General features: G+C 38.8%; 1 protein-coding gene across 1 annotated transcript in view; it reads right to left on the reverse strand.

Moving 5' to 3' along the window:
• LOC123983974 (neurexin-1a-like) overlaps positions 1 to 8,816 on the reverse strand; it is a 286,657-nt gene extending 277,841 nt beyond the window's left edge. Inside the window, exons 1-2 of the mRNA XM_046070492.1 lie at positions 8,686 to 8,816; positions 5,782 to 7,131 (exon numbers count right to left, since the gene is read on the reverse strand). Coding sequence (XP_045926448.1) covers positions 5,782 to 6,493 — 712 coding nt within the window. The 5' untranslated portion in view covers positions 6,494 to 7,131; positions 8,686 to 8,816. The remainder of the gene's footprint in view (positions 1 to 5,781; positions 7,132 to 8,685) is intronic.
• Positions 8,817 to 14,343: the final 5,527 nt, after the last annotated feature.

Consider the following 14,343-nt stretch of genomic DNA (forward strand, 5'->3'; position numbering starts at 1 on the left):
GCTACGACTACAGTAATTCTTGGTACCTTATCATCATGCATTAGCAGCTTATTCGAGTGGCTTATGTTGTCTTACTGTCTGTCCTCCAATGAGTGCCGTTAGTTTCAGGGATTTCTAACTATATATTTACAAGGACCTAGAAGCTATGCTCTCAGCCAAAATAATAACATTAAACTGCAATGCAACTGCAGTTATTTACAGTATCCAGTCAATGTGAGTTGTATTCCATAATGCACAAAATAAAAAATAAAATGCTTTACAGTCTTAGTTGAAGTCTGCCCTAGTTTTTTACCCGGAATGATTTATGTTTAGCTAATGTATGATGAAATAAACAACATCATTTCATTTTATCAGGATAAAATATGGAGCTATGCAATGCATCTATGTTATTTCCCTAATGAGAAACAAGAGGACAGATTCTGGGAACTTACTGGCCATAGAACAGTGCATTTAAATAATTGTTTTAACCGATAAAAAGGATTTACTTGTGTGTGTGTGTGTGTGTGTGTGTGTGTGTGTGTGTGTGTGTGTGTACGAGGTCATGCAATGTGCAAGCTTGTGGTGGGGCAGGAGAGTTGACAGGTCTGGTGGCAGATCCTGTAATCCTTTCATTTGATCAAAGTAATACAACAGATCTGCATTACGATGTTTCTAGTTTTTTACAACAGAATTTGGTTTCCAGAGTACAGATTCTGATTCTAACTGGTTTATCTCCATTTACAAAACAAAAAAAGTACAATCGCTTTAATCACCAATAGTCTTATGAAATGTTTCCATGCACAGACATTTGCGATAGTTGTTGTTGTTGTTGTTGGTTGCCTCCTCTATGCAGCTCAGGATGGCGAGAAAGCAAGAAGCAATAACACATTACCTTGGGATGGAAAAAATCTCTCTACTTGCTACTGAATTAGCTGGCAAAGGTACAATTTGGTGGTTGCTTTCATCCAAAGTGACTTAAGGTACCATGAGTTCATACAATTTTAGCATGGATGGCTCAGGTGGGAATTGAATCTCTACGTCTTGCAATGCCATGCTGAAATGAGCTATAAAGAGCTACCAGTCTTTCTTCATTCTAGGTAGTATTACCGAGTTTTATATGGTCTGGTGTCAAATATAGTGAAACTAAAAACATGGCTGTCAAAAACATAAAATACAGTTGATGTAAAGCGTTTAGCATGGACTAGTAGTTTACCTCAAACAAATGGCATATGGCAAAAAATGTTATTGTTAACTCAGAGCAGTTGTTCTTTTTTGTGATTTAGATATGGACGGCAAGGAAAACCAGTTCAGTATTTTTATTTTTGTTTTGTTTTTTACAGGCACACAAGCAGAATAGATACACCAAGGCCAAACATCCCTATTTTGCATTTGAACTGTTCTCTCTCCATCCTTTATTCATCTAAGCATATTTTGGCAATTTCAGGAGCCCCGTGTGTTTTATACCTCTGCACTCTAGCTATCTTGCTAGATCAAAAACTGAATTGATCAATATTTTTCTATTAACAATGGATCAAATGACTATGTGTAATGTCAGAGGGGCTGCTTGTAGTGAAAAACCCACAGAGAATTATCACCGGACTCTGCAGTTCCATTCAGCTCAGGGCTTTATAGCATCTTTCACGTCGTTGTTTTGGTTTTAAGGCCTGCAGCGTTAATGTCTTAGTTCAGTGACATCGCTTTCATCAACATTGCAGGGGGCAGCTATCAAAATTTTTTGATAAACCACCTGCCCAGCATCCAACAGCTGACAGCATTAGAAGCAAGCTGGTGAACAGAGTGAAGCATTTAGCAGCTAAGAAGTTGGTGAAGACCAAACCAGAGCTACAAGAAGAGTGAAGAGTGAATATTTGTAAATACAGCTCCAACTTAATGCTAATGCTACCTCGTGCCTGCTGGAGGTGTAATTAGGCGAATGTTTGCTTACAAATTCACCTTAATAACTATGATAAGTATGATAAGGTTGTATAAATAAAGTTATCAGTGTTGTGTTAACATGTTGATACTCTGCCCCAAGCTGGCCAAAAACTAATACTGCTTTTAATCTGAAAAGATCCACTATAACCATCACTACTAGACATGTCAGACCAATTAGTTAACTATGGTAAAACAAAAGCTGATGATGTAATGCACTGCACAACTCCCAAACCTCAGAAAAAACCTTTTAAACTCATTGTTCTACTCATAAATAGATGTGGTTGGTGTGAGAGAACAATGTAACTCTAAGTGAGTGTCTTCTTGTATGATTTGTATGATTCCATCAAGCAGGAGCATGAATGAGAGAGGGGTTTCAGTCCCAAACTGTGGCCGAATGTGATGACGGCAGCAGATATCTCATGTTTCTGTTGTGTAATCTTGTGGCTCTAATACCTAACCTGTAGTTTCTCTTCCATTGTTTGACGTGTAATTCCGGAAAGAGCAGATGAACAAATATAGACCTTCAGGATAAGTTTAAAATGCTGTTCTCTTTCTGAGTGTTTAGTCACCCACCATCTTGAACCTCCATTCAGGACAACTCCTAAATGTGTAAGAAGTGTCTCCTTTGTCACTGTCACTGCAGCACAGTTGAAATTAGGGTGAATGGTGTAATATTCTGGGTTTCACTTTTTTGTCTTTATAGTTGTTGTTTTTTTTATAGATAAAATCACGCTTACTTTATTCACAAACATATGTGTTGTTCACCAACATGTTTAGGAATCACAATGAGTCCATGTGTGCATACAGACACACTACATGGACAGTGATTAGACAATATTTTTAGGGATTATTTTGTTTGTTATTATACAGTAGCTTTCATCTTCATGACCATAATGGATCTCATCACCATGGTATATTCCTTTTTTTTCCGTGGACCTTTTTTAAACAACTCCCCATCTATCATGCAGCACAGGGGGCTATATCTTTTACATCATTCATCTTAACACTGCAATAACATAACCAATTAGTTCTTTCGTGGCTATAAAACTATTAACATTAATAGCCACCCTGGTGTGAAAATTATGATCTTTTCCTATTTTTTCTTAATTTCTTGATTAATGAGACACTCAAGCACACAGACATATGTGAGCAAATCCTATCTTTTAAAGTACTATTTAATTTAGAGCCACCCATAAACATAATGCTAAAAATATTTAACTTTGAATGACTTTCCTTGGTCAAGAGTTTCCTAATCTGCATATCAACATCTTGGTCTGTTGTGTTCCTTGTTTGGTTTATTAGGATTATGTCTCTGCTTGTTTTGTTTATTAATTTGTTTATTTGGTTTTAGATCTGTGTCTTAGTTTGTGTACCTATTTAATTATGGTCTGTACCTGCCTGTTATTTTAGTCTGTGTTGGGTGATTTTCTTGTGATTGCTCAGTTCTGCTTTTGATTTTGGTCTTTGGTAGTTATCAGTTTGTTCCGTGTTTCTGTATCTTGTTCTGTTTCCTGTTCTAGTTTGTAGTCATCAGAGTTAGATGTCTGTGTTTCTTTTACAGCTTGTATCCTGTCCTCCTGATTTGTCTTACCTGTTTGTTCCCTCCCTGCTTGTTAGCCTAGTATATATTGCCTGCTGTTTCTATCAGTCTTGCTGGATCATTATAACGTCTTGGATCATCATCGTTTATTTGCTTATATGCTTAATTTCCAGAATGTTTATTAAAAATGTAATTTTCTCAACAAAATATATGGCTTTAATGCACAACCTCCTCTGTAAAAAACAATAAAACATAATCATCTGGATAATAACCTGTTGCTTATGCATTCTGTGTTAAGAATCAATAGCAATCCATTGCTTCAGCATGGCTGCCAAAGAATTAGCGGGAGTACAATATGATTTACAATATAAGAGTCTTCTAAAGAGGCTGAGGTTTGGATTTCCACTCTTCCATACTGGATGAAGCACTACCTTTTCTCCACATCAGAGAAAAGAAAAAAATTCAAGTGTGCTCTTCTACATTCTAATGAACTCTTAAATCTAGTGGCAGGAAAAATAGCAAGTGCAATCAACAAATGTAATATATCATCTCTTCTTCAAATACCAAATGCAAAGTAACCTCTCACAGGGAACCCACTTACAGGTTGTTAAGTATTATAAAATCAGTGCCCAGTGTAAAGAGAGGTTTGTTAGATAGATTTTGTCAAATCAACTTTTAACAGACAAACTTTTTATGTACTTTTTTATGTAAAAATCCAATATGGAACATAGCCAATTTGTGCATAAATGGCAATATGACAGAAAACAACTTGTGGTTGTTGACTGCAGAGAGTCTGCACTTGAAAAGAGCAAGAAAGAGAACAAGAATACCATTTGGGTGGCATGTCCAAGTATATTTACTCCCACAGTTAATTTTTGATCTAGATTTATTCAAGGCGCTTTGGCAATACAGCCTGCTATTTCTCACTGATGTGCAATCGTTTAAATAAACAAATACTTAATGCTGCCCAACACTGAACGCCTGTTAGTGAAGTACAGTAGCATCATTCATTCTGTCAGTGCATGAGGTTGGTAAAAGACCCTGTGCTCCCTCCTGTTGTGTTAACACCATCAACAAAACTGAACATAGCCTGCACAGTATGTAGAGGACATTTTACTGTAATTAGTGGCATTTCATATTTGCCTTAATGACTACTGGCACTCAGATAGGAATATCCTATGCTGCCGTCGTACAACTCTGTCCTAATGAGCTTATTGTTAATAAAAGATGCATGTGCTTGAATAAATATAAATGAGCACATGAAATGTAAATATATGGCCTATGTATGTCAGCCTATATGTTAAAATGAGCCTCTAAGTCCATCAGTATTTGAACAAACTCAAATAATAAATACACACAGGCACACCCCTCCCCCATCAACACTCGTCCTGATCAACAAACCTGCTCATCCCCACCCCAGCGGTAAACTGCCAGCCTGTGGGAAGCTGTGTTCTGAATACCCTGAAAACTGATACATTCTGATCACAAACAATACCAAGGATGAGAACTAAAAGAGACTCTGACATTATCATTACAATATTCGGCCATGACTTAAAACCTCAAAGAACCCCATGTTCTCTTTGTGTATTGATTAGCTCTCTCTCTCGCTCTTTTCTTCTCCCGCATTGCACAGCTGAGACATTTTTACACTGCTTTTTTATCTGTTCGAATTATTTAACAAATTAGGACCATGGTTTTGAGGGAAGTCGTGGCTCAGTCCTGCTACAGTTTGATTAATTTATAGCAATTGAAATGATAATGATAGATCATAATTGTGTGTGCTTAATGGCAAGCTTAATGTTATCAACGTTATCAACTGGCAACTGATTCAAAAACCTCACCCAGTTCATTTTTGGGTTTTCTTCTGTTGCCAACTACACAAATCTATTGGGCATTTTTTGTATTGTATGAAGTCAATGACCTCATTCATGTTTACTCCATCTGACTTGACGATGTTTACTCCTGCTCTTGCTTTTGAGGTAAGCCATCGGAGATGATGTTTCATAGGTCAACCAATCCCCATGGTCCTGTTTGATAAGAATGGAAGACACCTTTGGGGATGGAGAACACCTGCATGTTTTGCTAATGAGGTCTTGTAGGAGATTCGTTCATTACAAACAACTGTATTGCAGATCAATGGCCCACATCATGAGGCTTAGACTAACATATAGCTTTTCCCAAATAGAGGAGGAGAATGCATTACTTGAGGACTGATGTTATTTACTTGAATTTGTTTAAATCAGTCCATGTTGTGGCTGAATGTAGTACAGGCTACGAAGGACTTGTTGTCCTGACTGTATGGTCTATACTGAATCCAGAAGTCTTACCTTCACTGCAATCCTTTCCTTGGAACCCCGTCTGAGTACAGTCACATGTTGGTTCACCGTTAATCAAACTGCAGACTCCTCCATTTAAGCACATGTTGGCTGTACCGCAGAGGTCCTTCAAGACCCCTTCGCTGTTGACCATTAGAGACTCAGTGTTGTTGACCTTTATGTCTGTTATCCATCCATTGAAAGGCAGCTGATCCTTGACCGCAGCTGATGTCAGTCGTAACGCCACAGATCGTAACTCCGGTGGTATTCCACCAACAAACAAATGGCTGAAAACAGTCATATCCCGTCTTTTTGACTTCACCTCCACCCATTTCGTCTCACGGTCCACCATTAGGGTTGTGTTCTTAAAGTTTCTCCTTATCGTGACTGCGTGCCATTGGCTGTCATTGACTGCTGTGTCAGACACGACGGTTGCAGGCTCGGCACAGAAGATCGAGAAACGAAGGCTGAGTTTACCATTCAGTATGAGAAGTTCTAAAAAGTCACAAAATCCCTCATCATCAAAGTAAACTAGCAGCCCGTGGGAACTCTTTGTTTTCATGTTAAAGCTCATTTCACTTTCGCAACATGCATTCCACACTGGAAATCTAGCCCATTGACCCTCAGCACCTGTAAATTCCAGACAATTGCCTATTTCTACAAAGCAACAAATGAGCAGCCCAACCCATAAGATATGGGCACCATATGGCTTTTGTAAAACCATCGTGTGATCACAAATTCTTTGGAGGTGGATAGGGACTTATTGGGCTGACTTTATTTATAAGAGCCTTTGCTTAAGCAAGGAATATGTTGAGTTGACTGTGAGAGAGTAGACTGGCATATAACTGACTGTCTACATAGATATACAAGAGTGAACTGCTGCATTGTAAGACAAAAGATGAAAGGTTGTAATATATTTGCATAGCATTAAGCTAGGCCAACACTTATTTCCTGGAGCAAAAACCATTACCTCGCACTGTCCAGGCCACTGGCCAAACCTCTCACTGCTCAAGCCAAAATAGTTTGAACTGTTTAAAGGTCCTCACTGCCATGGCTATTTAGAGCAAAGTGACAGGGATTCAAATATCCATTGGGCACACTCAGTATAATTTATGTAATTATGGAACCGTCCCTTCTGGTGCCAGTTAGAGTGTGCACAGTTTCACTTGAGTTGAAATAGCAGCTTTAATCTTCATGTTCATGCCAACATTCTTTGGCGGGTAACTGGGAGCCTTGCTTGGGGCTTTTCACCCTGCATCCTCTGTAGCAATGAGAAAAAATGCCATATGGAGCAACGCTGGCTGATAAGCTCAGCAATAGAAGCCGTCTGTCTGTCAAGGCAGTCCTCGGTCCCAAAGCTCTCTGCAAAAGAAAAGCAAATTTAATACAGCATCAGCGTTTTCACCAGATCCATTTCCAAATCCACTTTGGCCAAAGCCTTAATCAAAAGTCGGAGTTAATACTATGATTAAGGCAGAAGCGCAGCCAATCGGGCACTTATATCCAGGGAGGCCTTTGTTACAACAAACACAAGCCGTATTAGATTAATATCACCGGGGCTTTCCAGGAAGCATACAGCAACATCACTGAATGCACGCATTACTTCATCTGAGTGGCCAAATAGGTCTGCTCTGTCGGAAACATCTTTTAACGTGTAGTCCTTCGAAGATTAAAAAAAACGCTCACATATTCATGCAATAGCTGCAAGGGAAAAAAACATCAGTATAAATAATGGTGTAGCTTACAGCCTGCATCGTTATATTCGCACGTTTACAAACAATTCCTAAAGACAGTCTCAGTCACACCAAAGTAAAAAAAAAAAGAAGAAGAAGAAGAAGAAAAGGAATTTACAATCCTCATATTTTAGGCATATGACTTTGTCTTACACTCTTTACAAGTTCTGCAACCGTGAATGACCATTATCAGAAACATTCCGATATACTGTAGTAGGCTATTCACTGGCCTGCCCTCTCTTGAAGACCTAACATGAGGAAAAAGTGCGTCATTTGTTTCACAATGGTTGGTTTGTGTAAGATGAACCAGTCGGGCTGTCACTAGGTCTCGTTCAGACTCCCAAAATGTGCTCTTAATATCCAGCCTAACACGTCACTATTTTTTTTCCACTCGGACTGTAACAGGCGGATTCTGCCTTTTTCCTTCAAAACGCCAACCGAGTAAAATATTGAAATAAAAAGACTGCCAGCTGCTTTGAAAAATCGCCGCAATTAGTTTGCATTTCAAAGGAGAAAAAATGTACCCGCTGCACTGGTTGTAGATTTACTTAGGTACCGCACTTTAAAAAATCATCTTCTCTATAAACAGCAGAAGTGATGAATACCAGTGACGTATTTAAATGATCGTCGTGCTTTAACTAAAATGTGAGATAAACCTCATTGGAATTTAGCGTTTCATAGGCTACATTTTGCCAAAAGCGGACATCATCTCATCAATAATATGCCTCATAGCCTACTTTAACATCTTTCCCTGGATGACACCTCTAAAGGACGCACACTATGATTACATAGTTTTTTATGCCGACATCTGCGGCATTTTTTGTATTCGCTCACAACTGTGAAATCCCTCTAAAAGAAGACGTGCCGTTATTATTACCTTTGCGCGTGCACCTTCACTTCTACGGGACCCTAAATAGTTGGCACAAGAGAAAAATACGATTTCTTGCAAAGCACCGCGGACTGGGCTTCTTTAAACCACGACCGTTCCATATTTTCGGTCTGTTTGAGAGCCTGTACCTCAAATCCACTCTGGCAAAACCTCCACATCAAGATCCGCTTTCAAGTGAATCACAGCATCAGCGAGAGAGAGAGAGAGAGAGAGAGAGAGAGAGAGAGAGATACACGTCCACTTTCACTCTAACTCCACTAAAAACCTTGTATGCTGTAATGGTAAAAACATTACCTTAAATATTACGTGCTTCAAGTTTCTTTCCCGATTAAGGAAAAAAACACAACTAAAGAGAAAATGATACCCCCGGATGGACTCGGTGTGGAGCGTGGGGCCAAAATCCAGTTATCCTTGTGGAAGAGAAGGTGCAATCTGGTCTCCCTGTTGAGCTTATCCAGCGACTGTCAGGAGCCACAGACTGAGCGTATCACGTGTCTCTCAGTGATGTCTAGCTGGGAGGGGCTGGATGCAGTGCCTTGGACAGCGCCTCTGCCTCCATACGCATCCATCCACGGACATTTATGGCATAGGCAACTTTGGAGATAAGGGTTGTAAAACTGCTGTGCCTGATTAATTGATCGCACTAAAGACACCAAAACACAGGGAAGCGGTCAGATAGGGTTTAGGTAGCCTACACTAGAAGCATGGGCTAGTGTCTTTACAGCAAAGGACAACCACTTCTTTTACAATATATTATGTTACAAATCGATTCTGTTGAATTACTGCAACCGACCAGGCCCACATACCAACAGAAAGAAAATGAAAAAAGCCAAGCAGGGGTTCTCAGTTGAGGGTTTAGGCTATTATGAGATCCAGCTGAATGATTAAATACTCAAGGTGTGTTTAATGCCCTTTTCTTAAGTAGTGCTTTGTTTTTTATGGCATATATGGTACATTGTACAGCCTATTTATTACCTTCTCCAGCATATCCAAGGAGGTTAATATTGTATGTGTGAATAATAAAAGAAATATCCTTATAGCACATAATGTGAAGTCTATATACATACAGCATAGGGGCGACTGTGGCTCAAGAGGTAGAGCGGGTTGCCCGTTAATCGGAGGTCGAGGTTCCACCAGTGAATGAATGTGTGTGAACGTTCTGTTTCTGTTTGAGCGATTGGTGAACGCAGATGTAATGTAAAAGCGCTTTGAGTGGTCGTAAAGACTAGAAAGGCGATATACAAATACGGAGCATAGCCTGTCTGAAGAGGACGTGCATTAATTTGTGATGTCTCATAAAAGAAAATAAGTATAAAATAATGTGCATTTTCAGGTTTTTATTTGTTTATGGTTTGGCCAGTGTTTGTTTTTTTTCTATGAAAATGGATGTTTGCATATTTCTTTTCACACTGAAGACTGTTGCATTTAGGCTATCCAGAACTTTTAGCAGAAGAGTTCTACTCATGGATGTCCTCAAACATTGTAAATAGCAAAAAATTGACTGTGAGTTGCATACAGTATATAGTCTGCATTTTCCCAGCAACTATTTTAAGGTTAGAAAAATTAACAGACTGAGGCTAAAAATTCAGGATGTGGGCTGATGACTTGAATATTGCCATAGTAACCCAAAGGCCAGCGTGTAAAAGCTGGGCATGATAATAAGCAAAGAGAGTTCAGTACAGTACATCAACAAGATGCTCAAGGACATCTTGTTGATGTACTTGAAGAATGAAATAGCTGCTCAGTGCCAGGAAACACAAAGGTGAAAGAAAAGGTCCTCATATACTGTCAGTATACACTCCTATCATTAGCTCTGCATAGTATAGGAAAGGTCACTACTGTGCATGTTGAGACATATTTTCAAATGATGTGTCATGAATGTGAAGAAGAAGCAAAATACCACTTAATAAAGTCTTTCTATTGATGAGTGAGGCCTCAGCAAATGTTGATGTTTTAAAATTGGCAGCAGTGTATTTATTTCTGGTAGTACCAGGTGATAAAACATCTAACGTATTATTACTTACACTATACTGCTTGCTCTTCTCACAGAATAATACAGACAGTATACTGCAGTTGTTTGCCCGTATTTTATGTGTTAGCTCTGTGATGGGTATGTCCAGGTTATTTCCATTCACTGACACCCCACCTTACTTTCCCATAACCCTAAATACTATACGCTTGGCTATTGCAGTCTGCATTTAATTTCTGTTGTGAGAACCAGTCAAACATTCACTTTTATCAGTAGTCGCAAAATTAATTATTTTGTTATACACTTATCTGTTCACAGTGTATATTAAGCCATTTGACGTTGATTGCATGTATACATTGTAAATGTATCAAGTTTTATCCAAATACAACTAGGCATGCTTGATGCATGTTTCATCCACACAAGGCAGGCCCTGAGCCAGCACCTGTAGACCCATGTCTGGTGCAATTGTGCTGCAATCAGTCTTTCGATTCAGTGGTGAAAAGCTGCCTTGTGTGTTTCATGTGACCAGCAACCTCACACATTTCTAAAAAAGCAAGCGCAGAGAGAAGATTGCATGGTTGTCAGGTACATTTCAGCTGGAAATATAAAAACTGTTTTCCATTAAAGTAAAAATCTTATCTTATCCTCTTCTGGAACTGTTTTTCTGTATGCCAAAAGAGTCAAGATAAGAAACATAGGTTTTTAATTTAGACATATTTTTTATGAATATTAATGGGGCTCACTGATGTTGGGAACAGATAATTGAACAGGTACCATTTTTAGTTGTTTCTACTCACTGTTCAATATATTTAATTCTCAACAGAGCACATACCTTCTCTTTGTCTCGAATTAGTTGCAGTGACACTTATTCGTTCACAGAGTTCACGTATATGAACTAATCATGCCATCATTGAAAATTTAATTGGCCACAGTATTAGCTTGTTGGTGGTCGCTGCTAGCTTGCAGTTGACTGATTCTGTGATTTCTAACATTAAGAATCTTGAAATTTACAAGTGCAATACAGTTACATCACTGTAATAAATTTTATTATCTAACCTCAAGTGATCAGTGCCATTATGCTTATGCTTTGGTGGCCAGGTGGAAACCAGATGTGTTTTTTTTTCACCCCACAGGAGGTGTGCAGGCACACAGTAGAAATAGTAAAAACACTGTAAATAAATTAGCAAACATGTAGGAAATGCATGATAAGACTGGAGAATGAAAATTTTAGGACCTCTGGAACTGCATGTATTATGAGTTTCTCAATGCAGAAATAAATTGTCTAACTATAGAGTTCCATCAAATTTACGAGGAAAAACCCAAAAGTCATAACTGCAAACAAACAGTGCTTTGTCTTTTGGAAGAGTTAGATACTGCAGGACTCAAGATTTTTTTTAAAAAGGAAAAACAAAGGTTACAGAGTTGCTTGTGTCACAAAATGACAGATTGAGGAGAACAGAGAGATAGTGCATTCACGATTAATAGGGGTCTAAGCTTTCTGGGTTCATACCAGGATAAGATAAGGCAGCTTTTTCATACATTAGTAATCTCTCACTTTCCAAAGAAACCAGAGTCAAAAGTTTAAAACTCTTATAACAATTCATTTTCTTAAGTTACTCATTAACAAAATAAGTTTAGGTAGGGAAAGTGCCCTTAGTTACAGGATCAGCTATTGTTTTTTTCTTGCCTTTTCTTCTGTTGTGGCTCCTTCTCTTCTTTAAAGAGCTGGTATTATGCTTTTTGGCTTTTCCCCTCTCCTTTATTGAGTTATATACCTTTTTTGTGCATGTAATAGGTTTGCAAAGTGAAAAAGCCCAAAGTCCACCCCAAAGGGAGTTCCCATCTCCCACCGAAAACTCTGAACTTCTTGAAAACAGCATGTTTGTAGTCCAGCCTTTCATCCCTGTGACGTCACAGGGATAACAAAAAATATGGTGTTTTTTGAAAATTAAACCATGTAAACCTGTTCTGATACAACCATAAATAAGATTATGAACCTGAAAATGAGCTGTGTGGAGTTTGCATGTTCTCCCCGTCTGCGTGGATTCTCTTCGGCTTCCTCCCACCGTCCAAAGACATGTGGCCTAGGTTGATTGGTGACCCTAAACTGTCCTTAGGTGTGAGTGTGAGTGTGACTGGTTGTTAGTCTATGTGTGGCCCTGTGATGGATTGGCAACTTGTCAAGGGTGTACACCGCCTTTCGCCCAATGTCAGCTGGGATGGGCTCCAACCCTGTACGCAGGATAAACGGTTGATGATGGATGGATGGATGAATATATAGGGAGGTACATTTATTGTCACAATATAACAGGTTGTATAATGAAATTGATATATATTGATATACACAGCATCTGTAAGTGCTCAGACCATACACCGCACACTGCATCAAATTGGTCTGCATGGCTGTCGTCCGAGAAGAAAGCCTCTTCTAAAGATGTCTCCAGACCTTAACCCTATTGAGCATCTGTGGGGCATCCTCAAATGGAAGGTGGAGGTGCTCAGGGTCTCTAACATCCACCAGCTCAATGATGTCGTCATGGAGAAATGGAAGAGGACTCCAGTGGCAACCTGTGAAGCTCTGGTGAACTCCATGCTCAAGAGGGTTAAGGCAGTGCAGGAAAATAATGGTGGTCACACAAAAAATTGACACTTTGGGCCCAATTTGGACATTTTCTATCAAGGGTGTCCTCACTTTTGTTGCCAGTGGTTTAGATATTAATGGCTGTGTGATGTGTTATTTTGAGGGGACAGCAAATTTACACTGTTATACAAGCTTTACATTGTAGCAAAGTGTCATTTCTTCAGCGTTGTCACATGAAAATATATAATAAAATATTTACTATATATATATCTATATATATAGATATATATATATGAACTACACCAACGGATATAATTCTCTCGAAATCTGAGATTTCTCATTCCTAAAGTAAGCAAATTATTTTAACGCCATACCTTCAGCCTCTAAAGGCCAAACAGTTTTAAGACACTGCACATATTTGACCAAAGCAACGATGACTTTTTTGACCTTTGTAGTTTGCAAAACATTTGGCCTATCTTCCAGTCTTTTTGCTGTGCAGGCTAAACACATCCCAGTCCAGTCTCTCTACTGAATGCACAGAGATGAAATTTATATTGATCTTCACATCTCACTGGTGAGAAGGTGAGAAATCAAATGTTGGAGTAGACTATTATTTAACACTCAGAAAAAAAACAAGTAAAGGAGGACTGCATTTTTGTGCTGAAAAATAAATCTTTCACAGGCGTACCATAACAGACACACAATGGGCTCTTGTGAGACCAGATGCATACCCTTTGACCACCATAAATCTATAAAGTAGTTCCTTATAGTTTAAGGCCTTATTCACTTAACCTGTTTGGTTTGGTTCAAATGTGCTCAGGTGGATCTATTTCTTTAGACTGGTAAGAAAATGTCTGCGAACAACCGCATGACTTCAAACTCTCCTGTGGTTGGTCCATTATGCATTCTCACCACAAACAGCAGCAATGTGTGGTAATGTATATGTGACATCTGCATGAATAAAAGAATGAAAATGAACACATGTAGGTGATTTGTCTGCTGCCCATGGAAACTGTCCGGGAAGGGATCTCATATCGAAGGTCTGCATTTGACAGATGTGGTAACACACAAGCATTTTAGTTTTAATCTTGAAGTCAGCAGGGGGATAAAATAAATGTGTATTGTGTTTGTGTACAGCTATTTTGTTAGGTCCTCCTTAAAACTTAAAGGTCCAGTATGTAATATTTAGGAGGATATACTGAAAGAAATATACAATATAAAGACTATGTTTTCAGTGGTGTATAAAGACCCAACATAATGAAGTGTTATGTTTTTATTACCTTAGAATGAGCCGTTTCTATCTACATACACCGTAGGTCCTCCCAGGTCAAAAAGAAGTGCGCTTAAAGGCATTGAAAATGTACTAGAAATTCACATAGTATGCTTATAGTACATTCATACT

This window comes from Micropterus dolomieu, linkage group LG15 (genome assembly GCF_021292245.1).
Source record: "Micropterus dolomieu isolate WLL.071019.BEF.003 ecotype Adirondacks linkage group LG15, ASM2129224v1, whole genome shotgun sequence".
NCBI lineage: Eukaryota > Metazoa > Chordata > Actinopteri > Centrarchiformes > Centrarchidae > Micropterus > Micropterus dolomieu.